This window comes from Zootoca vivipara, chromosome 17, assembly GCF_963506605.1.
Source record: "Zootoca vivipara chromosome 17, rZooViv1.1, whole genome shotgun sequence".
Lineage (NCBI taxonomy): Eukaryota > Metazoa > Chordata > Lepidosauria > Squamata > Lacertidae > Zootoca > Zootoca vivipara.
The window spans coordinates 10,940,586-10,968,034 of NC_083292.1; the positions used below are offsets into that span (position 1 = coordinate 10,940,586).

At 46.5% G+C, this 27,449-nt stretch overlaps 1 protein-coding gene across 13 annotated transcripts in view; it reads left to right on the forward strand.

Moving 5' to 3' along the window:
* The window catches only part of FBRSL1 (fibrosin like 1), an 808,905-nt gene that overhangs the window by 764,968 nt on the left and 16,488 nt on the right, over positions 1-27,449 (forward strand). For 8 of the 13 annotated variants that reach the window (XM_060269604.1, XM_060269610.1, XM_060269606.1 and 5 more), the window contains 8 exons: positions 1,050-1,276; positions 4,535-4,585; positions 8,309-8,404; positions 16,400-16,471; positions 16,583-16,621; positions 18,137-18,208; positions 18,533-18,616; positions 21,198-21,330. In XM_060269604.1, coding sequence (XP_060125587.1) covers positions 1,050-1,276; positions 4,535-4,585; positions 8,309-8,404; positions 16,400-16,471; positions 16,583-16,621; positions 18,137-18,208; positions 18,533-18,616; positions 21,198-21,330 — 774 coding nt within the window. Of the gene's footprint in view, positions 1-778; positions 940-1,049; positions 1,277-4,534; positions 4,586-8,308; positions 8,405-16,399; positions 16,472-16,582; positions 16,622-18,136; positions 18,209-18,532; positions 18,617-21,197; positions 21,331-27,449 lie in introns of all 13 variants that reach the window. The other 5 variants (XM_060269612.1, XM_060269614.1, XM_060269607.1 and 2 more) reach the window with 4 other exon arrangements.

Consider the following 27,449-nt stretch of genomic DNA (forward strand, 5'->3'; position numbering starts at 1 on the left):
TAAATTGTTAATACATGTTTAATTTGGTGTTTACAGTAAAAATATTGCCACCATACTTCAGTTTTCAAAACACTCTACTCTTTATTGTTAAACTCCTTAACATATTGTCTATTCTTAACGTACACTTTGAGGCTTCAAAGCTTTGAGGCTTCAAAGCACATACATTTCAGTAATCCTTGAGTGTCAGCAAGGAGCAAAAAAAATGGCACCCAGACTTTTTGAGGTGCTCGCAAATGGAGAATCTTTAGGTGCAAAATTTACCTGGTGCCCTGCTGATTTCAAATCCTGATCCCTATGTGTTTTATTATATTAATTATAATTTTAAACTTTTTATAAGCTTCCATGGGAACCAATTCAATAGTGGGGGACAGGTTTGTGGGTGTTTTTGTTTTTGTTTTTAAAAAGGAAGGTCTACCTTTGTATTCATCTTTTCTTTATTTACAGAAATATTATTTTTCAGCTGTTCCACAGGACACAAACTACAGGTCGTTTGCTTCATAAGTGACAGTGTGCTTGAGAGTTTTGCTACGTGGATATTATATATGTGTATGGAAAATGTCAGTGTGAAATGCTTCTGAATGTAGAGATAGACATGCTGGTGGGATGGAAAGGAAAACGGGGAAAGTTGATGACCCCCCCACCCCCCACTTAGGGTCTAATAAATCCTATCATGAGTGTTTGTTGGGCTGGGAGGAGGGCAGGGGAAGGGACACTTTGTTGATAACGCCCCAGTATGTTTTCTGCTGTGATGACTCATGGTGTTCTCTCTTGTCTTTAGATACCAGCCTGTTGATATCATTCAACCAACCAATCATGTATTGCCAGCCTCATTCGGGGATTCTGATTGGTACTTTGTCACAGGCATCTCTCTTACCTCCACCAATGAGTCCTCACGTAGAAAACCACCACAGCATGACCTGCAGAAACAGGGAATGCCAGGTGAATATCTTGACTCTTTTTTCTTCTACGTCTTTTGTGAAACTCACAGGCCCTTGTGCCCTTGTGTCTTTTCCCCGTCCCCTCTCCCCCTCTCTCTCTCCCTCTTCTAGATCACGAGCTGCTCAGGCAAGAGCTGAATAATCGTTTTTTGGTTCAGAGTTCGGACAGGACCGGTGCCTCTCTTGGCCCGGTGCCGCTGCTGAGGGCGGAGTTCCACCAGCACCAACACACCCACCAGCACCAACACACCCACCAGCACACATTCAGCCATTTCCCATCCAGCCTGCCCCAGATGCCGCCCACTGCACCTCCCCTGCTGCGTGCCCCCTCCCAAAATGTGAGGATAAGTAGAGACACCTCTGGCCAAAACAACCATGCCAGCACCAGCTCTTTGAGATGGGACACTTTTCTGTGAAGAGTGCATCCTTGTAAGGATGCGTTTGTTTAGAGTTGTCACCTTCAGTTGCACTGTTTTCAAACTAGCATTTAATACAGTTAAGTTTTCGTAGGTTGCAACCTGCTGCTTCTTCTCAATGGGCCCCACCACAATGCTACTTTTCTGCAAACCTTTCGCCAAGCTCTGTTTCTAGAGAAGGGTGTGCAACATGTAACGTGGGGTGGTCATGCAAGTTTCTGTTTTTCAGGCAGCTGACATAATAGCATCTGGGCATATGTATAGGATTTCCTATATCTCACACACTTATTGCAACATGGGCATTGATTCTTATATCCAGTGCTTTTTTTTCTGGGGCGGGGGACGCAGGAGTATGCATCCCCCTAAACATTTTGTGAATCTACGTTTGGCCTCATTGAGGGGCAGTATTTCAATATGAGTAGGAAAATGAGAGTACCCCCTAAACATTTTTTTAAAGAAAAAAAGCACTGCTTATATCATAAAAGTAAGATGGGAAGGGCACCCCACAGATAAGCATGTTCCGACTATGACAGAAAGGGCAGGGTGTAAAAATTTCGTATGCCACCTTCCATTGTTGAACCATGCTCAAAATGGCTTATGGCATGAAAAGATTTACATAATTAGCAAAATGCAACAACATTTTCGTAGTCACAAACAATAAATGGAAACAGCTCAGTAGGTATACAATAAAATCAAACAATATTTCATAACAGCAGAAATTTAATACAGTCATACCTCATGTTACATTTGCTTCATGTTACGTTTTTTCAAGTTGCGTCCCGCAGCAACCCAGAAGTACCGGAAAGGGTTACTTCCGGGTTTTACCACTCACGCATGCACAGTAGCGCTAAATCGCACTTTGCGCATGCACACAAGTGCCAGATCGCACCGCGCACCTGCGCAGATACGGCACTTCAAGTTGCGGGCTTTTCATGTTGCGAACGGGCCTCCAGAACAGATCCCGTTCTCAACCAGAGGTACTACTGTATATCCAAAATTAAATCTTGACTCCAGCTAAAACTCCAAACAATACCCCCCCACACACACACACATACAATAGCATTCTGAGCAGCAGGTCTTTCAGGACTCACAGGTAGAATGGTCTCTGGCCCCTTAAGCAGAAGCAGCAGTTGTTGTAGCTGGTCAGTCATGCCCCCACCCTTCCCAGGCCAAGTGGAAATAGGCCAGCAAAACAAGGAGCAGATCTTGCAGGACTCGCAGCAAAGCGAGAATCTTCTATGAAAGTAAGAGTTGAGAGGGCAGGAGATAGCTTTTATTGCAATAAGTTGATTGTTTTGTTAACACACAAGAGAGGTCAACATCATTGTGCAATAGACCTATGGCCACACTGGTTGATCATTCTGACTCCTGCCTTGCCATAATAATTTGCCTGTGCTGCTTGGTTCCAATATTTTTGCATCAGTGCCATCTATTGCTGTACCACCCACTCACTAACTCAACATTTGACTGGGCAACTCAAGGCACAATAAATACATGCCAATTTTCCAAAAGGGTGAGGGACTTCTTCAGGCTTTACAGCTTCTTCCCAGACAGGATAGCTGGAACATTCGAGTTGCTTTTAAATAATACCATCCATCCATGGCTGAAAGCTCCACCCTTTTACCAACTTCTCAGATCCTGTCATTGGCCATTCCAGCAAGGGTTTGTTTGGTGGGACAACAAAACTTTAGCAGGGTCCCAATCCTGCAGAAAAGCTAGAGCTTTTCCTGCCTCCTTGGCTCTCAGGTTTGACAGCGATGCCATTTGGTTTTGCACATTTTCCACTGCTGCTGTTATCAGTTTTGTAAATTCTTCAAACAGCCTTTTTTTCACACAACGCAATGTTTTGTTTTGTTTTTTGGTACATTGCATAAAGCAAGATTCAGTATTTTCTCTCTTTTTGAAGGAACGCACTGCTTTCTTTTGAAGCAAAGGAGCAAATGTTCCAAAACAGGCACTGTGGGGCAAGCTCATAGGAAATGACATTTCTTGCCTTTCTTTACCACACTGGCTGATGGTATGACGACATTGTTCGCTTCTAATCCGCTTAACTGCAGGACAATGAGAGCGATTTCTGCCTCCCCCAATGTCCATCCACAGGTGTTTAAGCAACGTGCAAATACCTCCCTCCTCCCCTTCCTCATAAAGCAATCTCAGAACTTTTCCTTGAAGGCCTGGCATGTTGTTTAAAAATCCTGATATCTGATCTTGCTGGAAAAAAAGTTCCCTTCCTGCCCACCCACGCCCTGTTGATGTCAAGCTAAAGAGTGAAAACAGCTTTGCCGTGCCCTCTTTTGTTGTGCTTGAGCTCCCATCTTCTTATATTCCACTAAATGGGTTTATTAATCCTAATGCCAGAGCGGGTGGCGTTGAAACCGCCAGCTGCATGTGTTTTAGTAATTTATAGTATTTACACTGGAGGGTACATGACTCCGGTAATAACTGTAATTAACACAATTGCAAATCTGCTCTCCTGTATGGAGGAGAGCACACAACAGCTGGCTTGCTGAACGAGTGGCATTTCAAAGGGGTCATTGCTCACCATTCTGCGCCTTCCCTCAACACATCCCCCTTTTGCTTAAGATTGGAATGTGCACATTCTTCACAGGGCATGGAAAGAATACTGATGGGGGCACAGGTCAGGTGCACAGTGCAAGGGGACAAAACGGCAGGACAAAAAAACATGGGGGCAAATCCACAGTGGGTGGATCTACCTTGCAATCTTGCCTGATTTTTCTTATGCCTTTTTTTCAAGGAGCTGGTTGAGCTAAGTAAGGGTTGTTTGATTTTAAAAAATGAGATAAGTGCTGGTAGATTATCTTGAATTCTGCTGCAGCTCATACAGCTGTATCATAAAATCTAACTTTTAGAAATGATTTAGGGTGTTGACTGGCTTCTTGAGGAAGTTTGTAGGTGATGATAAAGATTTATGTGCTAGGTGTCTGAACTTGCTGCTTCCCCATTGCAAAGGTGCAGGTTTAAGAGGCTGTGAAGTTTGGAAAATATACACGTGGCCTTAAAATAAAACTCCCCACTGCCACCTCCCCCCCCCAAAAAAAAACCACTAGCTGAACTGGATCCTGTACACCTGGGAGCATGCTTCATTGTGCTTAGATTGCAACCCAGTGCTGAAGAAATATATTCTCATTTGTTTTTCTCTTATCTCTCTTTTTCTTCCAGTTCGACAAGTACGCTCCCAAACTTGATAACCCTTATTTTCGACATTCCAACGTGAGTGCATTTGTGGGTTTGGGTTTTTAGTTTTTATTTCGTTTTGGTGTCTTATGTTTGAACTTGCTGGTGGCTTTCTTTGCATGTATTTGATGTAAGCTTTAGCTCTTGTTTCTGTGTTGTTGTTTTTAAGTGAATTCCCTTCCCTTAAGTTTATTTTTACCTACTACAATAACACCGTAAAATTCCTTTAATTCAATCACTCATCAAATGTTCTTCCTCTAATTCAGTGTTGGTTGCTGCTTTCTGACACCTGTTTGCCAGGCTGCAATCCTATACCCATTTGCTTGGGAGTATTGCCCATTGAAGCTTGCTTCTGAGTAGGATTGCAAAAGAAATGCTAAGTACAATACCACTTCTGATTCTGGGCTGGAACTCACATGAATACCTCTTCATCCAAAAGCATTCCCCGCACATATAAAAACGAACATATCCAGAAGAAGACTATGCTAGAACCCTTCTCATTGACAACTAGTCTTTGATATGAAGGAGTTCTGAATCATGTGAGCTATAGGCTGAAGTGTTACAGCCCAGCACCTGTTATACCACCACAATGAGAACGTAAGCCAGTGTCTTCCAGTCTTTGCACATCTTCCTTCAAATTTAGTGACTCAAGCATAACACAGTAGTTCAGCTGTAGACTAGCCAGGGCTAAGTAAAGGGGCTCACTTTTGTCCTGTGGTTAGAAAGTGTTAGAAGACCAAACAGGCATGCACTAGCTCACTTATATATCCAGTTTTAACTCTGCTGGCCTTGTTCAGTACTGCTATTCCCTAGGAATAGATCTGTCACCATTATTCTCCATTTTATGCATTTTTTGTACTAATTTACTGGACATAGCTCACCTAATTCCAATAACTTGTCTATAAGATTTTTTTTTTGTCATTTTTGGCTCCCCCCCCCCAAATTTAGTGTAGGTGTTCTGAATTATTGATGCTGTCATCCAAAGTGTTTGCACCTCCTCCTGGCTTTATATCCTCGGCACATTTGATAAAACTATATACAGTATGTAAATCTCTAATTATAAGATTGAACAAAAGTGGTCCATGGGCATAATAGACACTTGTGAAATTCCAGTTGATAGCTCTTTCTGAGATGACAGCCATGCATTGTAATTATTTCTTAAGCTGATTCTTTCAGACATTTGTGAATCCATTCCACATAGCCACTGCTGTCTAGTCCAGTTCTGTTCAGTTACCCTAACGAAATGCCACATGGAAATACGTTATCAGCTTTCCCGACATTGTGACAACTCATTATCGAAATCTTCTCTCAAGATGGGAACTAGCTTGTACACCAAAATATCCTGCCAGTCTTAAAAAAATAAAATTTCTCACCTGTCACTTCAAAAACGCTCATTGATAAGAAGCCAAAAAATGATGCAAACAGCCACTGCCATGCTAGTGTTAGAGATTACTCTATGCAGAAGCAATAATGGCATGTCTGGTGGTTGTTTCTTTAATTGGGCCAGTTTTGTCACAGTAAAAATAAATGAGCTTTCACGCTAAACAAGATTCTTCAGCCAGTCATCCTGATATAAATGATAGTGTCTGAATTCAAGCCTTTCAGCAACACTCTAGAATTGTTTGCCTGTTGGTACACTTACTGCCTGCCCTTGCTCTGCTGTTCCTTTTTATCAGTTGCTGCATCAGAAGCAGCATCCTGGGACCGCATACTGTGGAAAATTAAAAGTGTGCTGATAATAGTGGACTTCATGGTTGGCAACTGTGGTAATTACCTTGTAACTGGGAGGCAGATAAAGATTAAAGATGCCAAGCTGGCTGCTTTCACACTTGCTTAAAGTGGCATGTTTGCAGGAGAGCTATAATAGCAGAATTAAGAATGGTAGCAGAGGCTAATTTCCCCCCTCTGGTAAAAATGAAAGCTTTCCTTTCTTCTCAAAAGAGCATCCATTGTCCCATGGACCTTTTGCTTCTTATAGACATCTATTGGAAATGTCTCCTCCCCCCGCCCCTGAGAAAAGCATTTAATGCTTTCTTGAGGACTGGCAACCCCACCTTGAATATGTATGTAGAAAAGAGGCTTGACAGCTGTTACTACAGTGACATCCTGCTCTGGCAAAAGCAGGACCATTACAAAAAGTTTCAGGCTGTATAATCAGGTGCATAAGCAGTTCTGTGCAGTTGGACAGCAATCACAAACATAGGATTGCTCATTCTGAGAATCTCTGCTTTCGTTTGTTAAAAACAACAACCAATTTTCTAGCACTTAATGCTCCAAAGATAAAACTAAAAAATATATGGATAAACTACAGTGGCTGCACACAGCAGGCCTGCTCCCATTGTCTAAGGATGGAAATGTAGTCTTTAGAGCACTGCGTCCTTCTCTTTAGGTCTCTCGAGCTGAATAAGGAAATACTCTTCTTCAACAACTACCTGTAGCTTGCCTTCAGGGCAGTCTTGAGCAGGTCGCGCGCCCTGGCACTGAGGGGCAGAGATCGCTCCAGCGCCCCCGCCCTCGCAGGGCGCAACATGGTCCCGGCCTACCGGCCCGGCGCCCTGGCACACCGCACCACCGGGGGTCTACCTAGAGCCGACCCTGCTTGCCTTGATGGTGTGATGTCTAGGGCATCGTATAATGCTAATGCAATATGTCCTTCATATCACACACTGATTGTGGTAGCCCTTCCTGAACACCTCTTGCTGATGCCATGATTCCAATGAAGGATTTTGTAAGTGATCTGTAGCAGAGGTGGGAAACTCTTTTGAGCCCAAGAGCCGCATTTTGTCACAGGGAACCTTCCAGTGGCAATATAACATTGATGGGTGGGGAAAGAGGCAAAGTGGGCAGGTCAATACATGTGACTTTTACCTCTGTATAGTAGGCCACATTACAACTACACAAAAGTGAGTCGTTTTCCACACACACACACACACACACACCTCCATCCAGGAAATGAAAGGCATTATAGTTCAAGCAAGGCACAAGCACTCAAGGAGGGTGCTTCTATCCATTGATAGAGCATGAGACTCTTAACCTCAGGGTCATGCAGGAATCTTTTGCTCAACATGCGGCTCATTCCTGCACTGCAGAGGGGTGGACTAAATGACCCCCGTGGTCCCTTCCAACTCTTCAATTCTGTTATTCTAGGGTGCAGAGGGATGTGACCTTGGGAGGGGGCAAGGCTTATAGGGATTCCCAACATCCAGCTAGAAAGGCAGATTTAGGCTCCTGGCTTAAGGTTTCCCACCCCTGAGCCACAGTAAGGGTAACATTTGTGGTTCACTAGAAAGGCCACATACATTTTAGTGCTGGGAGCTGCTGAACACACTGGGTAAATTCATCATTGATACAAACCAAGTCTCTCAGAAGCGGCCAAATGCAGAAGACTTGTGTGTTACTCAGAAGTAGAAATGCATCCTCTTTAGAGATTGGATAGCAGATCACCAAGCTTGCAATCAAAATATTTGTAAATGTGATTTGAGTGAGTGCATGATAATGGTATATTCCTTTAAAATAGTCTTCTCCTTCTTAAATGATACAGCAAAATTAAAGTGGGCGAGTTCTTTGTTTGCTAAATACGAGCTCTTGAAGGAATCGTGAGTTAGGCAAGCTCCCCCAGCGCCTAACCAATAAAGGGCTTGAAAATAGATTTGTTAATTTTTGTTTTGGAAAAAGTTCCCACGATTTGCACCAAACTTGTCTCTCACATCTATTACTTATCTGTAATGTAATAACCTCTCTCCTTTTCTCTCTTCCTAGTTCTTTCCAAGCTATCCTCCAGCAATGCCTGGGATGCCACCTCTGCTTCCACATTCAGGTCCTTTCGGGTCACTTCAGGGAGCATTTCAGCCGAAGGTACAACTTTATTATGGTTTCATTTTTTTCCACAGGCTCATTTTTGTTGTTGTTGCCCATACAAAAGAAAGCATGGTTAAAATGTTGCTGCAATATAAACACACATGTGTATTTCTTGATCAAATTATTATTTTGACTAGGCGCATCTGTTACCCTTTTGCAATTTGTTTGATTGTTAAAGAAAGTAGCTTTTTTTTTTCAGGGAGGGAGGTGGAATCTCTTGCTGCTGCTGAGCTAGGTCTCCCTAGTACACAGGTAGCCATTGTGGTGCTCTCCAGATATTTTGGACTCCGTCTCTCTCATCGGCTCCAGTGTTTGAGGACTATGGAAATTGTAGTCAAGGGTACCATACTGCCCTCCAGATGGGGAACCTTTGGCCCTCCAGATGTTGTTCAACTACACCTCCCATTATCACCAACAAGCAGGGCCAATGCTAGGGGCAATGGGAGTTGTAGTTGTTGTAGTTCAGCAAAATCTGGAGGGCCAAAGGTTCTCCACACCTGCCTTTAAAAAATAAAGGAACGTGTCATTGCACTCAGCCCACCTCTTGCAAGTGGGAAGAGAATTGGGGGTCATTTGGGGGAAGCATTGACTGTGATGACCTTACACAATTCTTTTAGTAGAAGCTGCATAGGTGATGTTAGTTGGCAGCAAACAGGTCTCCCCAATAGCTTCTGGATTGGGCTCCACAGCTGCTTTGCAATACCTTTTTTCTATAGGCAGGTATTTGAGGGATGGAGCTCTTTTTCTTCATGTGAGTATTTTATTGTGTGTGTACACTGTAAGAATTCTGGATGTGTGCACATGGGGCAAAAATAGCCAAGTGCAGTGTCTTTTTGCATGGTGCGGTATATGGGTATACAATAGGGGCGTGCATCAGTTCTGTGTGAGGGTCAAATGATGAGGTGAATCAGGGGTCTCCCCTCCCCCCGAGTCAAAGTGTGATGTCAATAACACTTTGTTGTTCAGAATCCCCACAAACTCTAGTGTTGTCTTAGTTTCCTATGTTTCCCAGGGTCCATGGGCTTTGCAAAAAGTGAAGCTGCCCATAATACTGCCTGTCGAGCACCAAAGAGCTCTGGGTTTGTTCGTTTATTTTGCTAAAGCACATCCATGGGGAATTTTTGTACAAATTAAAAGATTCCTTTCAGGGGGCTTTCTTTTATTTTGTTTTAAATCCTGTGTTGCTTTGCTCTATCCAAAAAACAAAGCAGAACCCTTCAGAACTCTGCAAACATTTCATCCACTTTCGTCAAACAGGAAAATGTCATAGCCATTTTTACATTCCCCATTATAGTGAATGGGGAATGCAAAGCTTCATTTTATACAAAGTGCCTTTGAGCCTGAATTACAGACTGAAATGGAGACAGAACAGTTGAGTTTTAAAACACACAGATACGCATATAAGGCGAATTGTTGGGCCCGTGCACACACCTAGCATACAACTTTTCCCCCCTTACACCTCCGTAGCAAAAGACTCTGCATACCAAATGGTTCTGAAACTGCAGCCACTCTCAAATTGGTCATCAGACAGTTGCAATGAAACTCACCAGCAGAACCTACACCATCTGTGAAACTGATCAGCTAGGCTGCAGCCTCTGTTTGCAATTAGCCTTTCCCTCACCACTGGGTAACTAGCATCATATAGGGAAGCCAAGTGAAAATAATGTAGGCAGCCCCAACTGTTTCGTAGAAATGTGGCTTGGAGGGGCTGGAGTAGATGCTGGCTGTTTATCAGAAGAGAGTGCTACACTTCAAATAAGATTTTTTTAAAAAAACTTAAGCAAACTAATATGTGCTTAGACAGATTACCGGTAGCCTGTGTGGCATCCCTGTTGTCTCTTGCAGACACCCAAATCCTGAAGCAGTTTTGCAGACATGTCAACTAACACTTAAAATTCTGGACAACTTCTGAAATTGCTGTGCAGAAGAAAAAGACCACATTATTCTGCAGTAGGGCTCCTAGTGTCGGTGTAAAGAGATAACTTACCCTCCATGCTCTGGAGCGGGAAACGGGGCCAGGCCAAAGGAGTGGTTTTGCTCCACTGATATTGCAGAAACAACCCAACAAACAAACCACACAGATTTCTGTTTGTTATTTTTAGGGGGCTGAGATCTCCAATAGCACCAAGAGATTTAGGCATCTGAGGGTGACCCTGTACCCCTTAAACACTGGCACCCCCCCCCACCCAATGTTAGCAAACAACAAACCCTACATATAGCATGGAGAGTGGCCCTAATAGTGTTGCAGTAGTAGGCTCAGCTAGTTTTTTACCGTCTCTCTTACTATGTTTGTTGCTTAAAAGCTCTCATGGTGCCATGCTTCAGATTCCTTTCTTTCCATTTGTAAAGTCTTTATAGAAACATGAGTAATGTGATCCGAGCTGTAAAAAGTAAACCCCACTGAATTCAGTGGGACTTAATCCTGGGTAAGTGGGTATAGAATTGTAGTGTAGGATTGTAGAATTTTAGAAGGGAGAGGAAATGTAACCCCCCCAAAGCACCAGCGGCTTCTGCAGACATATCTCCATGCAGAGATAAAAGGAAGAGCATTTGCCGAAGAGGCAGCCTTGCTATCTGCATTGCAAATATACATAAAATTGTAGTCTGCAGTACGAACGATAAGCTTAGGGTTCAGGTGGAGCCTTTCTTTTGTGAACTTGCATACATGAGTGGGAATGACAACGTTTGTGGGAGACAGTGATGTAAGTGCCTGTATTTCCATGCTCCCATCTCTAATTTTCAAAAGCATTCCTGATCTTAACATAACTTTCTGTGCATTTATTGCCCAAGGAGCTTGCAGGACGGTTCCCCCCATAGCAAGCCTGTGAGAGTAAGTTAGACTGAAAAATGGCGAGTGGCTTAAGGTCACCTAATGAGCCTCATGATTAAACAGAGGTTTGTTCACAAGCTTTCCTGGTCCAAGTCCAACACCCTGTTTGCTGTGGCACAGTGGGTCTGATTCTGAGCTGTCCCTCACTGGTTGTAACCCTGTTTACCCTCTGCTGGCATGCAGAATGCGTGCCCAAAGGGATGATCCTTGCACAGCCATTTTTCCCCACTCAGTTTTAGCGCAGGATGTGGGTTTGGAGGAAGAGGATGCCTCTTAATAACTGTGGTTGCCGCTTCCCTGCAGAACCAACTGGATTGACTCAATCAGGGGTCTTCATTTCTTGATGGAGTAATGCCAGTTAATACAACAGCTTCCAAACCTTTAGGACAACAGCTGATGCACCTAGACCAGGGGTAGTCAACATTTTTATACCTACCGCCCACTAATGCATCTCTCTTGATGGTAAAATTTCCTTACCGCCCACCAGTGCTCGATGGAGGGAGGATTCAGCTTGCGCCATAGAGCCCCCCTACAGCCCACCTAGAATCCTGAAACACCCACTAGTGGGCGGTAGGGACCAGGTTGACAACCCCTGCACTAGACAATAGTCATCCTTTGGTTTCTGTCTTTATTACCAAGCTGTTTCATGCTAAGTCAGACCAGTTGTTCAGCAAGCCTAGTGCAGTCGTTGGGACTTTGAATCTAGTTTTTTTGCTGTTTTTAATTTTCTTGTTTATATATTAATTTTGCAAATTTGTGGGCTGCTTCACAGCCTGATTGCACGGTTCTTTGCTCCAGATTGCTGTTTTCTGCTTGGTTTCATCATTAGATGCACACCAGCAATATAGAGTGGGCTTAGGGATTTCTTGCAATTTCATTTAAGCCACTATTTAGAAGGAAGGAATTTGACTAGAAAATCCACCCTCTTCACACCTCATAAAATTGGTCCAAGACAACCACTGCTTCCTCTGTCGGCCCAAACTTGTTTTCCATATTCTTCTGCAATGCGCTCCAGCCGTTGTGAGACTCCATTTTATGAGCACAGTCCAGATTAGATTAGTGGGTCCCTACTCCCACCCATAGCTGCCAAGTTATCCCTTTTTTACAGGGATTTTCCCTTATGCTGAATAGGCTTCCTCGCGAGAAAAGGGAAAACTTGGCAGCTATGCTCCCACCCCAGTATTATTGCCAGGTTTGAAGGGCCCTGGTCAAGGTGCCCCCCATGAGGCTACCTCCCCCCTTGCCACCCTGTCCAGTTAATTTTCTCATTCCACCCCCATTCCCCATGCACCCTTGCATGGGCATAGCCAGGATTTTTGTCAGGAGGCAAGCTTTATGTTGGGAGGGCAGAACCTTAATTAGTTAAGTATTTCTATTTACCAGTATGTACTTGATTTAGGGCTACGTCCATGCACCCTGGGCTTTCTGCTCCCCTGCCCCATGCCACCTTGGTCACTCCACTCCCCCACTACCTGCTCTTCTCTTCTCCCATTTCTCTCCCCTGTGGTCACTCCACCAGAGTGGTTTGTGTTTTCTTGTTTGCTTAAATGTGCATTAAGATGCCCTGGTTGGTTCAGTTTTGAACTGAAATGGTAGGATACTGGCGTTCTTAAATAAATGGAACTCGGACAGCCTTTTAGGGCTTTTATCTAGTCAGTTTGAGTTCCCCCACCTTACCCCACCCCACTTCCCAACAACCAGACTCTAATCAACGTGAGGCAACTGGTTGTATGAATGTAGTCAGTGGATAAATTAGCTCTGAATGATTCTGTACCATAGAGATGGGGGGTCTTTTATCAGCCCGAGGGCCACATTCCGTCATGGGTAACCTTCGGAGTGGGGAGCATGTATCAGTGGTGGGTGAGGCCAGAGGCAAAAGTCAGACAAATAAGAAATGTAACACCGGCCTTTGGGTAGAAGGCTGCATGCACAGTTCAAAGACATATCCCAAGGAGGCAAAAGCGCCCAAGGAGGGCACAGAGCAGGGCAGTCAGTAACATGGCCTGGGGGAAGTCCCAAAGGCCAGATAGCAAGGGGTGTGTTTGGCCGCAAGGTTGTAGGATCCTCACCCCCTGCTGTACTGTGTGTACAGGAGATGCATAGCTAGTATTCTCTAACAGCACATGAACCTTCCCCAAGGTGGAAAGCAGTCCCCCAGATTTACAACAACGTGTTGCTATATTTGACTGAATGGGGAGCATGTGGACGCACCTAAATTATCCCAAACTTGCAGCGATGATGATTCATCTCCTTGGAGAAAAGATAAAGCTGAAATCCACACAAATCATCCTAACCTTTTTCTTCTCAAACTTTCCTCTTCCTCCCATGTGACTGCCTTAAGCCCTAGATCATCATGACAGACACATTCGGTGGCTGACCATGGCATAATGAATTCTGTCCTCCTTGCCCTGTGAAGCAAGGAGTTTGTTTTTGTTTCCCTCCCCACTTCTCATGTCACTTCCCCGAGGCCTCATATGTAAATCCCCACCACATGAATCCAACCTGACTGCAAACTTCTTAGCTACTTTCCCAAAGGCCATTTCTCATGAGCTAAGAACTTGAAAAGGTCAAAAGTATTCAATTTACTTTGCCGAAGGAAGCATTTCCATCTGTCTTCAGGGGGACAGAAGGACCAAAGGGCACTCTATCACTCACACTATTAATGTGATGTGACCTTAAAATGCATCATAGCTGTTATTTTTGCCTCCCTGCCCATCAGTTCACAAAAGGGGCCTGACAGCCCTTCCGCTCATGGGGGAATCTTCCCCCACCCTCTCCTTTGCACACACAACTCAGGATTCTTTCGTTGCATCCTTTTGTTCTTTTTCTTTCAACTTTTAAAACCATCCTTGACCTCTCATACTTAAGTTACAGAAGTATGTTTGCAGGTTTCTCCTTAAGCCTCCTTGTTTGAAATCTGACAGCAGTTTGGCCCATTTAATCGGTTAACTGCCTAGCTAGGGAATTAGCTAAACTTTCTGCGCTCATCTTGAGGAACAACAGGTGCAGTGCCATGGGAAGGAAAAGACTGATTGCTGGCTCAGAGCCCCATTCCCTCCAACAAGCCAAGACTTGGGACCGATCATGCCAAGTTGGATGTATAACCTCAGGGCTTGGTTAACTACTGTGCAGAATTGCACCCCAGGCAATAACAAAAAACAAAACACCTTTTGGTGTTCTATCCAATCATACGCTATAGTGTGATTTCTGGTTTTCCTACTTCCTCATAGATTTACAGGCCACTTAAAAAATAAATCTAAGTTTCAGAACAACAGCCTTTAAACATGCACAGTTGCATCCATAAACAGCTATCGCTCCTGCTAAAATAATAGAGGGAATTAGCAAGGTCCCAAGGCAAATGGATGTACAAGCTCAGTGGTGCAATTTCACATGTATAAAAGGCAAAAATGTGTCTTCAGTGAAGGAGGGGCAGCATTGTTGCTAGGAAGAGAAGAATGCACAAGAATATGTGTGCTCATCTCCCTTTAATGAGGCAAAACCTTTTTTGCACAAAGAAGCCAGAAAGTGTAGCACACATCCTGACTTACATGTAAAATGGGCTGTACCATCCAAAGTTGACAGCCAAAATAAAACATTTTTTTTAAAAAAATACATTTATGTCCAAAAGGGGGGGGGAGCAAAACAAATGTGGCTGCTTCTAAGAGTCTATAGCAGGGGTGGGGAACTTCTAGTCTGGGGCCAAATGCGGCTTTCCTAGGACTGTATCTCTGTGCAACCCTAGGCCACAAACCCCTCACCCAAACTTGAAGGCAATTTTGCCTGGCTGGAATGTGTCACTGAACAGTGCTAAATCCTCCTGCTTACCTGGACGAGAGGTGGGGTGTAGAAACCCCAAACTTTTGTATAGCTGGAACTGTGCAAAGCAAAGATTTGCATTGGTTGCTCGACCTGCCTTTTGCCTTCCCCCCCCCCCGGCCCCCATTAGCATCTGACCCCTGGAAGGTGGCACACGAGGGGAATGCTGCCTGCAGACTAATAAAGGTTCCACATCCCTGGTTTCTAGCCACAGGCTATATGTTAACTGTGGGAAGAGCACTGAACGTTGCACAGATTGCCACGAGGCAGCTGCTTGGGGGGTTATGAAAGGGCAGCAAATTGCTATTCACTTTTATTATTGTTCTTGTATTGATACCACCAGGGAGGGGGGAAAGGAGCTTGTGAGATGTTCAGTGCCGGCTGCCTAAATATCTTAACTGACCTTGGTTACTGCACTCCTTTGACTGTTCTGAGGGTGCTTTTTGCTGTTCCGCCTGAGGCAGCAAATTGCTTCCTGCTGAGTATGATGGGTCCCTATCCCATGGTGAACCTATTCAGAAGTCAACTTTAAGAAAGTTTGGGACACAGAGGCACAAACTATTTATCATCATATGCCCGTTTATACTTTTCTACCACATTTCCAGGATTATCTCTACAGTCGTGAGCACTGGATGCTTTTACAATTGGGATTCTCAGGATAAAGCCTATGCACCCAATTAAACATGCCAGGGGGTGAGAACTCCTCTCTCATCCCCACCTTGGTCAGAACAGGATCTGTCCCTAGCTCTGCCACTTGCTAAGCAAGTCATATCATTTTTTGTGAGCACCTCATTCCACAACAAGACAGGGTGAACTAAAAGTAGCACCACATTAACCCGGTTCAAGAGCCACTCGCTTATTTATGTAGTGACAGCAACTAGGCAGCCAAAGGAGTTAGTACAACATATGTCCTATATCCCAACCCCATAAGAAGTCTGGCTGCAGAATTCAGAACCAGCTGAAGTTTCCACGTCTCTTCAGAGGCAGTCCCACACACAGGCTGTTAACAATAATCCGAACAACAGCCAACTAAGGCATGAATCACTGTGGCCAGGCTGGGAGGTTCCAGGAAAGGACAGAGCCAGTGAATCAATCTTGGTTGTGCAAAGGTGCTCCTAGCTACAACAGAGGTCTAAAAATCCAGGCCTAAGGCTTAGGTCCATGAGCACCAAATAGCAAATATGAGTTCTCAGAGGGTGTTTAACTGAAACACTTCCTACAAAAACATACTAAGCTACCATACTACTAAGTCTGCAAATTTACAAGCTTTATGTTTTAACAGGGTCACATTAAATCATGGCTGGAGCAGTGGAACTTTTATTTATTGTCTTCTCCTTTCATTGCAGACTTCAAATCCTATTGATGTAGCGAGTAGACCAGGAGCAGTACACCATACTCTTCTGCAAAAGACGCCAGGGGTATTTATTTCCTTCGTTTATTGCCATCTATCTCTCGAAATAAATTCCTTTTCCTCTGTATGTGTATGACCGAATTTTCCAAACTGATCTGTTTTTCCATATTTTCCTTAGGTGTCTGACCCCTATCGGGCTCCAGTACGAGTAAGTAAGGTTTGTCAGTGATTTTTTTTAATCTACCTTTTCTTAAAATATGATTTGTGTAAATGTAAAAATGTACATGCATGTCACATAAATCTGCCTTGGCACTTCTTTTGAAGTTGATTAAATAATACTCTTGTTTTGTACGTCACATTCACTTTCTGCTTCAACTTTCCAAGTTAGCCCAAATTCTACAGTAGGAAAAGCTAGATTCTGCTACCTGCATAAATTATGCAAATGAAGCATTTGCAGTACTAAACAAATTTTCACAATTTCAATCACACCATTTCTTAGAGCCTGCAATGCAAAGGAGGCTTCTCCTTCATGAATTAAGGATGAAAAAAATCAATGCATGTGCAATGCTCTGGATTGTGGGAAGAATAAAATATGCTTCTCCCGACTCAAGCTTCTTTATATGTTTATTTTATATATTTATCAGGCCTATCCATGCTCTTTCCTCTTAAGGGATTTTCCATTGAGAGTGAAGAAGACATAGTGATTAGTCATCATGGCTGTACCTCTGAACACCAGTTCCGGGGGGGGGGGGGACAACAGTGACAGAGTTATTGCCTTCATGCCCTGCTCATGAAAATAAGATGGTGAACTAAATTAACTTTGGCCTGATCCAAGAGGGCTCTTCTTATTCACGCCCCATGGTTTTTATACTCCTCCCCCCCCCCATTATCTGATTGACAAAACTACATTTCAAAAGTGCAATCTAGTAAAAACTATGAGACCAGCGAAATTCAACAGATCAGCAATGGTGTGATTGTCCTTCACTTCTGAGCCATAAGCAGGAGCCTGTTTTTCAAAGGCATGAGAATAACAAAATGCTTTACCTGTCTCCTAAGGGAGGCAAATATTGGGGGGGGGGTTGTAAATGAAGCTTATAGGGGCACCTAACCTAAAAAGTCCCTGTACCTTGTGGGTGCTAATCTTGCATCCAAAACACACATGATACCCTGAGCTTCACTAACAGATCTTTGAACAGGGTGGGATTGCATCCTATGATCTGATGCTCTCCAAGCTGCACAAAGGAGGAATTTGTTAGAAGTAATCTTCCCTCACATGAAAACAATACTGCATATTTCTAAATTATACGAACCAAATCAATATCCAGCACTGTGAATGACTAGTCCTCTTAATTATTATATTCTATTAAATTTCAAAAATTTCACATATACACTCCAAAACATAATTTTTCTTTGATTTTTTTTTATTCCCCACCCGTTTTCTGTGGTGTTTTTAATTTCTCCCCCTTGATGCACTCAGTCTTCTCTCTCTTATGTCATGACCACCATACAGTCTCATTCCTTCTGTTGCTCATGGTTCAAATCCTGCTCACGAATTTATCATAGTACAATATTTCTTTAAATACGCCAAAAAAGGCTTCTATTCTTCCACAAAACAATCATGAATGACTAGTCTCTTTTCACGCGCTGAGTATTGTCAGGGGGGGGGGGGAATGGCTCCAGATTGCTGGTATTTTAAGTTAAACCTCCATTTTTAAAATCCATTTGCTTGCAGAAGCCTGGCAAGTGGTGTGCTGTTCACGTACAGATTGCCTGGCAGATCTACCATCACCAGCAGAAGATAAAGGTAAATGAGCATATTTATTCAGAGATGATGAGTCTTTCGGCTTACATGATATGTTCCCCCTGCTACTCCCACCTGATAAATAAGTAGCTTCTCACGGCGTAGCTTCAGTTTGTAAGGTGTGAAATTAATTAAGCCTTTCTGTCTTTTAACATCTACCGTAGAGCTTTAATTGGTTGTGCTTGTCTGGTGGGGCAGGGCAGACTGGTAGCAAAACAAGCCAAAGGTATAAAATATGCAACCGAAAGGAGATCAGCTGGGAGGCTTGTGGGGACGGTGGGGGCGTACAAAGCACACGTGTTTAATATCATTTCCCTTCTGCACTAGTACCTCCTGTGGAATATGGAGTGCTATCCTGTTCAGAGTGAAATGAGCGGTACGGTGAAGGACATTTTACAAAACATAGAGCAGGCGAGTAGAATGACAGTCATTGTGTCAGAGGTGCCTGGGGTTTTTTATTTTGTGGTATTGTGTGGAGGGGAGGGATGGGGGGAGACTGGAACTGGAGAGGTGAGAATGTTAGGAGATGGTTCACCTTTGCCCAAGCAATTCGTCTAAAGCCCTTAGAATCCAGCACTTGGAAGATTCCAGATGTCAGTTTTCAAGGCACTTCACTGAGTGATCTCAGTGATGCTAAAGGCACTTCTCATGGGGGGGTTTTATTGAGTCAGACGGGAGTTAAATTCCACACTGAGACCCAAAGTGTGCTAGCTAGAACATCTTTTATAATATGCACCAATAAGCGCAATTAAAGCCATAGACATTTCATTACCATGTTGCAGAATTTCGGTGAAACTCTTGGGAGGCAGCTATGAATATTTCGGGTGATATAGGGGAGGCAGAAGTAGTGTCCATGCAAATGGGGAAGTCCATTAGCAGGAGTTGTTAAGCTGTTAGCTTCTAACGGAAGAAACTAAATAACAGATCGGCCACAACACTACCTGTGCTTCAAAATCTCGGTTTAGCAACAACCACGGATACAAATGCTGAACACTCTGTGGTCGATTAATTTCTGTAGAAGTTTTACAAGGCACATGTATTTGGGAGTTGCAGAACCATAGGATCCTAGATGCCTTGAATAGATTTTAAAGTTTTGATTTAAGAGCCAAATTACTTGTTTTTATGCCCCTCTCTTCATTATCATCACCACAACCACCTTGTGCTTTGCTCATTAATCCATCACAGGTATTTACTGCCATAGCTTAGTAACTAATGTCAGGGGGAAAGGCAGAAATGTGGCCAGTCCACAACGCGTTACAGAAGTGGCAAGTAACCCTTCATTTTAATAGAGCTGGACTGCGCACGTTAATCAGGTTCAATGAGTATACCGTTATTTTAAGCAGAAACCATTTAAGAGCCGCACACTTTGGTAGCAACTAATAAGCCTGGAAATGGAAATCTGCTTTTCTAACAACCTTCCATACTTCAATATTACCTGCTTTTACAGTCTTGCTGTAGTGGTTAAGGTACACTAGCTTTTATATATTAAGGGAGTGTCAGGACCAATATGTTCAGCAGCCAGGGTCATAACTCAGTGCCCAACCATTTCCTTTGCATGGTTGAGGTGCCACAGCTTGACTTCCTGATAGCTCTAGCTACATGCTGTCAGGTGGCTGGGCTGAGCAAGACCTCCACCTGAGGCTCTTTAAAAGTAGATACCTTACTATGCTGATTTTGTGTAAGATCGTTCTTGGTATCAAACATAAGGTCGTTTTGCTTGACAGTCTGGGTGGAACTAGACATTACAGGCAATGTGCAGCAGATGTCAGAAACAGTGGCCCCTTCTCCCTGCCACCTCCCCAATTAACGTCTAATAAAAATTGTATGACAGGATAATCATCATGCTGGGAGTTTCCCCACCCTTGTAAAGAACAGTCAGTGGAGTGAGGGGGAAACATGAAATGCCATCAGTTCATGTTTTTCGTTTTCCTACCCCAGGAGTAGCCAGTGTGGTCCCCTCCGGAAGCTGTGAACTGGAGCTCCCATTGTCTCTTTCCATTGGCTATGCTGTCTGAGGTTGATGGGAGTTGGGAGTGCAGCAACATCAGGAGGGAACCATATTGATTGCCCCTGCCTTTCACATTACCAGGAGAGGAAGAAGAGAGGTTGGGCTGCTCCTTTTTGTAGCAGCCTTTCAGCTCCCACAAAGTTTTGTTTATTATTCCATTACTTATGCTCTCTGCGGTCATGGAATTTATGCCATCCTTTCATAGGTCATTTATAGCTGTTGTTCCTTATGAGGAAAGTATGAAGCTTCTGCTTAACCTCCATGGATAAACTTGAGTGTCCTCCTAACAAATGGGCACTGTTTTTGCACACTTTGTCCTAGGCTAGTTTTTATCAGCACGTGAAAGGATGCTCCATCCTCAAAACATATTGAAATAAACAGGGCTGTGTAGTGCTCTGAATGCAGGGAGCAGATTCTTCCCTCATCCTCTTCCTTTTCCATGAGTCTTTCATGCTGCGCTTTCTTTGCCCCAGGAAAGGGAATAGCCTCCACAAGCCTCTGTCTTTTTCCGTCTCCCTCTCTGTGAACTGAACTGAAGCAACCAAGCATGCGACTCTTGTCATCCAACTCTTTGAGGGTTAGTTCTGTCTGCAGCTTTCAGCCTGTGGAATATGTTTGTGCCGGGCTGAGGCTGCAGACTGATCCGAGGGGCGCACGACTCACTCAGCATATCACATTGCATTCTCCTGCTGAGTTAATGCCACGGGGCTAAGAGCTCATTTCAGAACTTATTCATGGAGGAGGAGGCAGGCAGGCAGGCAGCTGAGAAGCTGTGGAGTGAAATGGCCTCATAGAGGCTACTGTCAGAGCATGATTCTCAGTATGAGACCTCAGATGCTGCCATCACTCTGGCTAACTCTCCCTGGCGGTGCTAACACAGGCGTGAAGTACGAGCCCTTTTACTGCTTCCCCCCCTAACCCTTTTCTCTGTAGTAAAAGAAAGAAAAATGTATAATGAGATTTTTTTTTTGTATCCTTTGACAGCAAATGCAACTGGATCCCCACAAGCTAGAGATAGGTGGGAAACTTGACCTGTTCAGCAGACCTCCTGCCCCTGGTGTGTTCCCAGGGTTCCATTATACTCAAGATCTCGCCCGGCCACTCTTTTCCACCACAGGTGAGGAGGAATGAGTGTTGAATAAGTATGGACATATGTGTTTAATTGTTCTCTTCCCCTCCCTTTTACTCTGTGCAAAATTTTGTAATCATCAATATGTGTGCACACATGGCCAGAAAGCTTTCTTCCTCTTAAAACCACTAGTTTTATAAACATTGAAGCCTTGGACCAAAACGCCCAATCACCCAAATAACCCTGTGCAGACTCAAGTTTGGCTGGATCCTTTCCTACTTCACAAATCAAAGTAATTCTCTCTCACACATTATACCTAAAATAAGAATAAATGGCATACAGATGTAAAACAGACACTGTCTCAATGAATTCTGAATATCGTATGGCATAGATTGTTAATTTCTTCCGGAAGCCTAAATTAAGTAAACGTACTTTCAGATGTGTCACGGTGGCCGGAGTGGACTACTTCAGAGTAACGACGCCACGCAGCTCTGCATTTTATTCTTTTATTGGTGCTGCGTATTTACAGTGCTCAAGTCATTGCTATTTACACTGAGTGATGTGGTCAGTCGGTTTCAGAACCTCCTAATGGCTTTTGGCGCGTCTTTCTCCAACACAAAAGCTTTGGCAGACCCATCCTCTTGCCCCTCCTCTTCCTGCGTAATTCTGGAGTTGGGGGGATGGGTCTTCCCCCCTTGCTTGCCCCTTCCTGTCCCACCTGGGACCCTGGCTCCTCTACCTTGCCTGAGCCTCGGACACGACTTCCTGCTTCCCCACTGGAATCGGAACTCTCCCTGCTTTCCCCTTTGCTCGGGGACGGGCTTGAACTCAGGAGGGGAGGGACTTCGCGATATCCCCTGTCCCTCACATCCACCCCCCTCCCAAGCTCTCCTTCACCCCTCCCCAGGCCCCCCCCATGTGTCGGTGACGACTGGAAGCCTAAGAACTCAGTGCTCTCCGAGCCCGTTGGTGTGAATACCTCCCCCCAGTCCTGCGAGCCCCCCCCTCCCGCCTGGGCGGACGGGAATCCCAAAAAGTCCGTGGCGTCAGAGCTGGTGGGGGTAAAAACGTTCTGCCAATCTGCTCCTTCCTCTGACTGGGTGGATCTCGGTGACACCCATACCTCATCCTCTGGTTCCTCAAACTCCGCTTCCCAGCGCCATGGTGAGCTGCTCTCCCGTGCCTCCTCCTCCTCCCCCTCCCTTTCCATGTGCCAGGGCTTGGGTCTGTGGGGAAAGAGGGCGTGAAATTCTTCCACCAAGAATTCCTCCTGTATCTGAGTGGCTGGGACCCATTCATTCTGGGACGGTGGAGCATCCTCCCATGCCATGAGGTACTCCAGTCCCCCCACCCCCCACCTTGAATCCAGGATGGCCGTGGCCTCATTGAGTTGCTCCCTGCCTTCCCTCTCCCCCCCTCCCTCGGGGGTTTGTTCGCTGTCTCGGAGCCTGCTGCTTTCCCTGTACGGCGACAGCAGCGATCTATGAAACACTGGATGCACCCTCATGTCCTCTGGCAGTGCCAGCCTGTATGCCACCGGGTTTACCTGTTGCGTGACCGTGAAGGGGCCCAGCCTTTTGGGTGCCAGCTTTTTGCACCTCCCTCTGGTGGGAAGGCCCTCCGAGGACAACCACACCTTGTCCCCCACCCTGATGACCTCCCCTAGTCGCCTGTGGCGATCTGCCCCCTTTTTGTACGCTTCCTTGGCCCTCTCCAAGTGTTCTCTGAGCTGCTGGTGCACCGTCTCCAGTTCCTCTGCCCAATCCTCAGCCTGTGGGCCCTCCTCCCCCTCCTCCCCCTCCCTCTCTGGGAAAGATCTGAGGTCGCGCCCGTAATTGGCCTTAAAGGGCGACACCCCTGTGGAGACGTGCACTGCATTGTTGTAGGCAAATTCTGCTAGTGGCAGGCGATCCACCCAGTCCGTTTGCCTCTGGCTGACGTAACATCTCAGGTACTGCTGCAGAATGGCGTTGACCCTCTCCGCTTGTCCGTTGGTCTGCGGGTGTCTAGCCGTCGACAAGCTGACCTCCACCTGCAGGAGGTTCATGAGCCGCCGCCAGAACCTGGAAACAAATTGGCGGCCACGATCCGAAATAACCCTTAAAGGTAATCCATGCAGTCTGAAAACGTGATCAACAAACAGTTTGGCTGTCTCTTCTGCAGAGACTGCCCTGGCACACGGTATAAAGTGGCACATTTTGGACATGAGGTCCACCACCACCAACACTGCGGTCTTACCCCGGGAAGAAGGCAGATCTGTGATGAAGTCCATGGACAGCACTTCCCACGGCCTGTGTGGCGTGGCTAAGGGCTCCAGCAACCCTGGTGGCGCTGCTCTGACCACCTTTGCCCGCTGGCAGGTGTCACAGCCCCGTACATAGTCTCGAACATCTTCCCTCACCCCTGGCCACCAGAAGTGTCTCATGACTAGGTGAGTGGTCTTGTCCCTTCCAAAATGCCCCGCCGTTGGGTTGTCGTGCATCTGTTTGAGGACCGTACGTCTGAGCTGGGTGGTGGGCAGGTACAGTGCCCCCTTGTAGAAAAGCAGCCCTCTGCGTTCTGCAAAGTCTTTTGCCTGCTCCCTCCCCCCTCTCAGTTCTCTGAAGATGCGGTTGGCAAAGTCATCCGCTGCCGTCAGTGCTGTGAGTTCTGCCTCGCTCACCACTGCTGCTCCGCAGGACCATGCCGACGGGGGGAAAATGTGCCTTGGGGCTGGTGGCTCCTCCTCCTCCATGTACTCTGGCTTGCGGGAGAGGGCATCCGCCCTGACGTTCTGCTCTCCCGGGATGTAGTGTATGGAGAAGTTGAAGTTCGAGAAGAACTCTGCCCACCGTATCTGCCGCTGGTTGAGCACCCTGGCAGTTCTCCAGAACTCCAGGTTCTTGTGGTCTGTGCACACCTGGATGGGGTGCTTGGCGCCCACCAGGAAGTGTCTCCAATGTTTGAACGCAGCGTGGATCGCAAGAAGTTCTTTGTCAAACACGGTGTAGTTGCGCTCGGGCTGTGTCAACTTCCTGGAGAAGAAGGCACAGGGTCTCCACTCCCTGTTGGCGTCCAGTTGCAACAAAATGGCGCCCACAGCTTTCTCAGAAGCATCTGTCTCAATGCGTAGGGGCGCGTCCTGGACCACGTGGAACAGGTTCTGGTCCGAGGCGAACACCCTCTTGAGGCTTTCGAACGCTGCTTGCGCCTCTGGTGTCCACCTGAACTTCTGCTTGCCTCTCAGGCAGTCAGTGATGGGAGCCGTAACGCGAGAGAAGTTCTTGATGAACTTCCTGTAGAAGTTGGCGAAGCCTAGTAGGCGTTGGGCATCTTTGCGCGTCCTGGGGCTGTGCCAGTCCAGGATGGCCTGCACCTTGTCCTTGTCCATCGCCAGCCCCTTGTCTGACAGCTTGTAGCCCAGGAAGTCCACCTCCTTGGTGTGAAACTTGCACTTCTCCAGCTTCACATACAGGTGGTTCTCCTTCAGGCGCTGCAACACTTCCCTGACATCTTTCACATGCTGCACTGGGTCATTGGAATAGATAAGGATGTCATCCAGAAAGACCAGGCAGTTCTTGAAGAGGAGGGACCCCAGGACGTGGTGCATGAAGGCCTGGAAGCAGGCTGAGCCCCCTTGCAACCCGAAGGGCATCACCAGATATTCAAAAGAGCCCAGAGGCGTGAACATCGTGGTCTTCCATTCATCGCCTTCCCGGATCCTGATCAAGTTGTACGCCCCCCTCAGGTCTAGCTTGGTGAAAATCTTGCCCCTGCGTGCTGCTGTCAGGAGATCATCCACTCTGGGCATGGGGAAAGCCACTGGCTCTGTCACCGAATTCAGCCGTCTAAAATCCACCACCAGGCGGCGCTGTTGCGTGTCTTTCTTGTCCACCCAGAAGACCGGGCTGCCCCCTGCTGCCTTGCTTTCTCTGATGAACCCCCGCTTGAGGTTCTTGTCGATGAAAGCGCGCAGATCCTCCAGTTCCTGGTCTGACATGGCGTACAGCTTGGCTGGGGGTATAGTTGCCCCTGGCACCAGGTTGATCTGGCAGTCAAAAGGCCTGTGTGGGGGTAGGTGGTCGGACTCCGCTTCGCTGAAGACCTCCTGCAGGTCCCAGTACGGCTTGGGTATCGCCTCACCCCCTTTGACGTGCATGGTGGCCACCGTGGCTATCGGAGGCCCCTCCCCTGGTTGGTGCTGCATGCAATGTTCCAGGCAAAAGTCCGATCCAAAAGTGATGCATCTCTGGTGCCAACTGATGGAGGGGTCGTGGCGCGCCAGCCAGCTCATGCCCAAGACGATGGGGGGGTCTGAGATGGTGGTGACGTTGAATGCCAGTGTCTCTGAGTGCCTTCCCACCGTCATTCTCATGGGGGGGGTTTGATGAGTGATGGCCCCCCCCAGCAGCTCTCTGCCGTCAATGGTTGCCACGTGAAGGGGAAAATCCAGCTGCAGAAGCTGGATCTGGTGCTCTTCTGCAAAGTTTCTCGAGAAGAAGTTCGCTGAGGCACCACTGTCAATTAAGGCAAGGACTGTCAGGGGATAGCCATTTGGGAGCGTTAGCGTGACTTCTAGAATCACTCCTGCTCTGGGAGGGGTGGGCTGGCTCTGCTCCTCTCTGCGCGGGTGGGTGGGCTGGGGCTGTTGTCTGCTGACTGTGCCTGGCTGCTGCCCCTTGTCTCCTGCAGCCAGGCTTTCCCGTTTCCCTGCTGTGGTGCTGCGTCAGTGGGGGAGGGCACCACCGTTCCCGCCCTTCCTTGCCACTCCCTGCGATGTGGGCAGTCTCTGACGAGATGCTGGGGGGAGTTGCAGAGAAAGCAATTCCCGCCCTTTCCCTCCTTGCGTCTTGGCGCCGCTGGGGTTTGAAAAGCCCGCGCGCGCGCGCTATCAATCTGCATGGGTTCCTGGTCCTGGCTGGCCCCAGGCGTGGCTTGAAAGGGTTGTTGGGGGAGTGGTTTCTCCTGCGACCGTGGGAACCAAGCCCGCTTTGCGCGCGTTGCTTGTTTGTCGCTCCACCGGGATTCCTGTCTCACCCCCACCGCCAGAGCCGCTTTGCTCAGCTGATCCATATCACTGGGCTTTGGACCTCTCGAGAGCTCATCCTTCACCTCCTCATGCAACCCCAAGTAGAACGCCGCTTGCATTGGGGGGGACCCCAGTTCCCACCCCAATCTGTGCACCAGCATGGTGAATTTCGCCCAATACGCGCGAACTGTCATATTTCCTTGGCGTAAATTATGAAGTTCCTCCTTAGTCTGGTCCATATGACTATCGGACGAATACATCGTTTTCAAACCTTCTAGAAATAGTTTGACATTCTTCATGCAAGGATTCCTTGTTGCAATTAACGGTCTTAGCCACTCCCTGGCTGCCCCGGTAAGGTGCTCCACAATAAACGCTACTCTGTGCTCATCATCAGGGAACTCATCGTGGTGCAGCTCAAGAGCATACACAATCTCAGTCTCAAAGCCTTGAAATTCCTTCGGGTCTCCATTGAACTTGCTAACTAGGGTCCCAGCTCTCCTTCCTGGCAGCACTTGGACTTGGGGTGCCCCTCCCGCCTTGTTTTTCTCTGCATCCAGCTTGTTTTGGAGGTCTACCGCCACCGCCCTTAATTGCTGCTCTTTTTCCTGAAGCTCTCTCACCTGTTCCGCAAGTTGTAGCCGGTCGTCCTGGACCTTCTTAGTCTCCTCTTTAGCTGCCTTCAATTCTCCCTGCGCCTGCAGCGACAGCTGCTGCAGTTCTAGCTGGGCTTGCTCCGCGATCTGCCGCCACTTCTCCGCCTCTGACACGCTCATCCCGGCAACTCCAAAGTAGCCCAAAAATGATTAGGAGGTTGCTGTCACGGTGGCCGGAGTGGACTACTTCAGAGTAACGACGCCACGCAGCTCTGCATTTTATTCTTTTATTGGTGCTGCGTATTTACAGTGCTCAAGTCATTGCTATTTACACTGAGTGATGTGGTCAGTCGGTTTCAGAACCTCCTAATGGCTTTTGGCGCGTCTTTCTCCAACACAAAAGCTTTGGCAGACCCATCCTCTTGCCCCTCCTCTTCCTGCGTAATTCTGGAGTTGGGGGGATGGGTCTTCCCCCCTTGCTTGCCCCTTCCTGTCCCACCTGGGACCCTGGCTCCTCTACCTTGCCTGAGCCTCGGACACGACTTCCTGCTTCCCCACTGGAATCG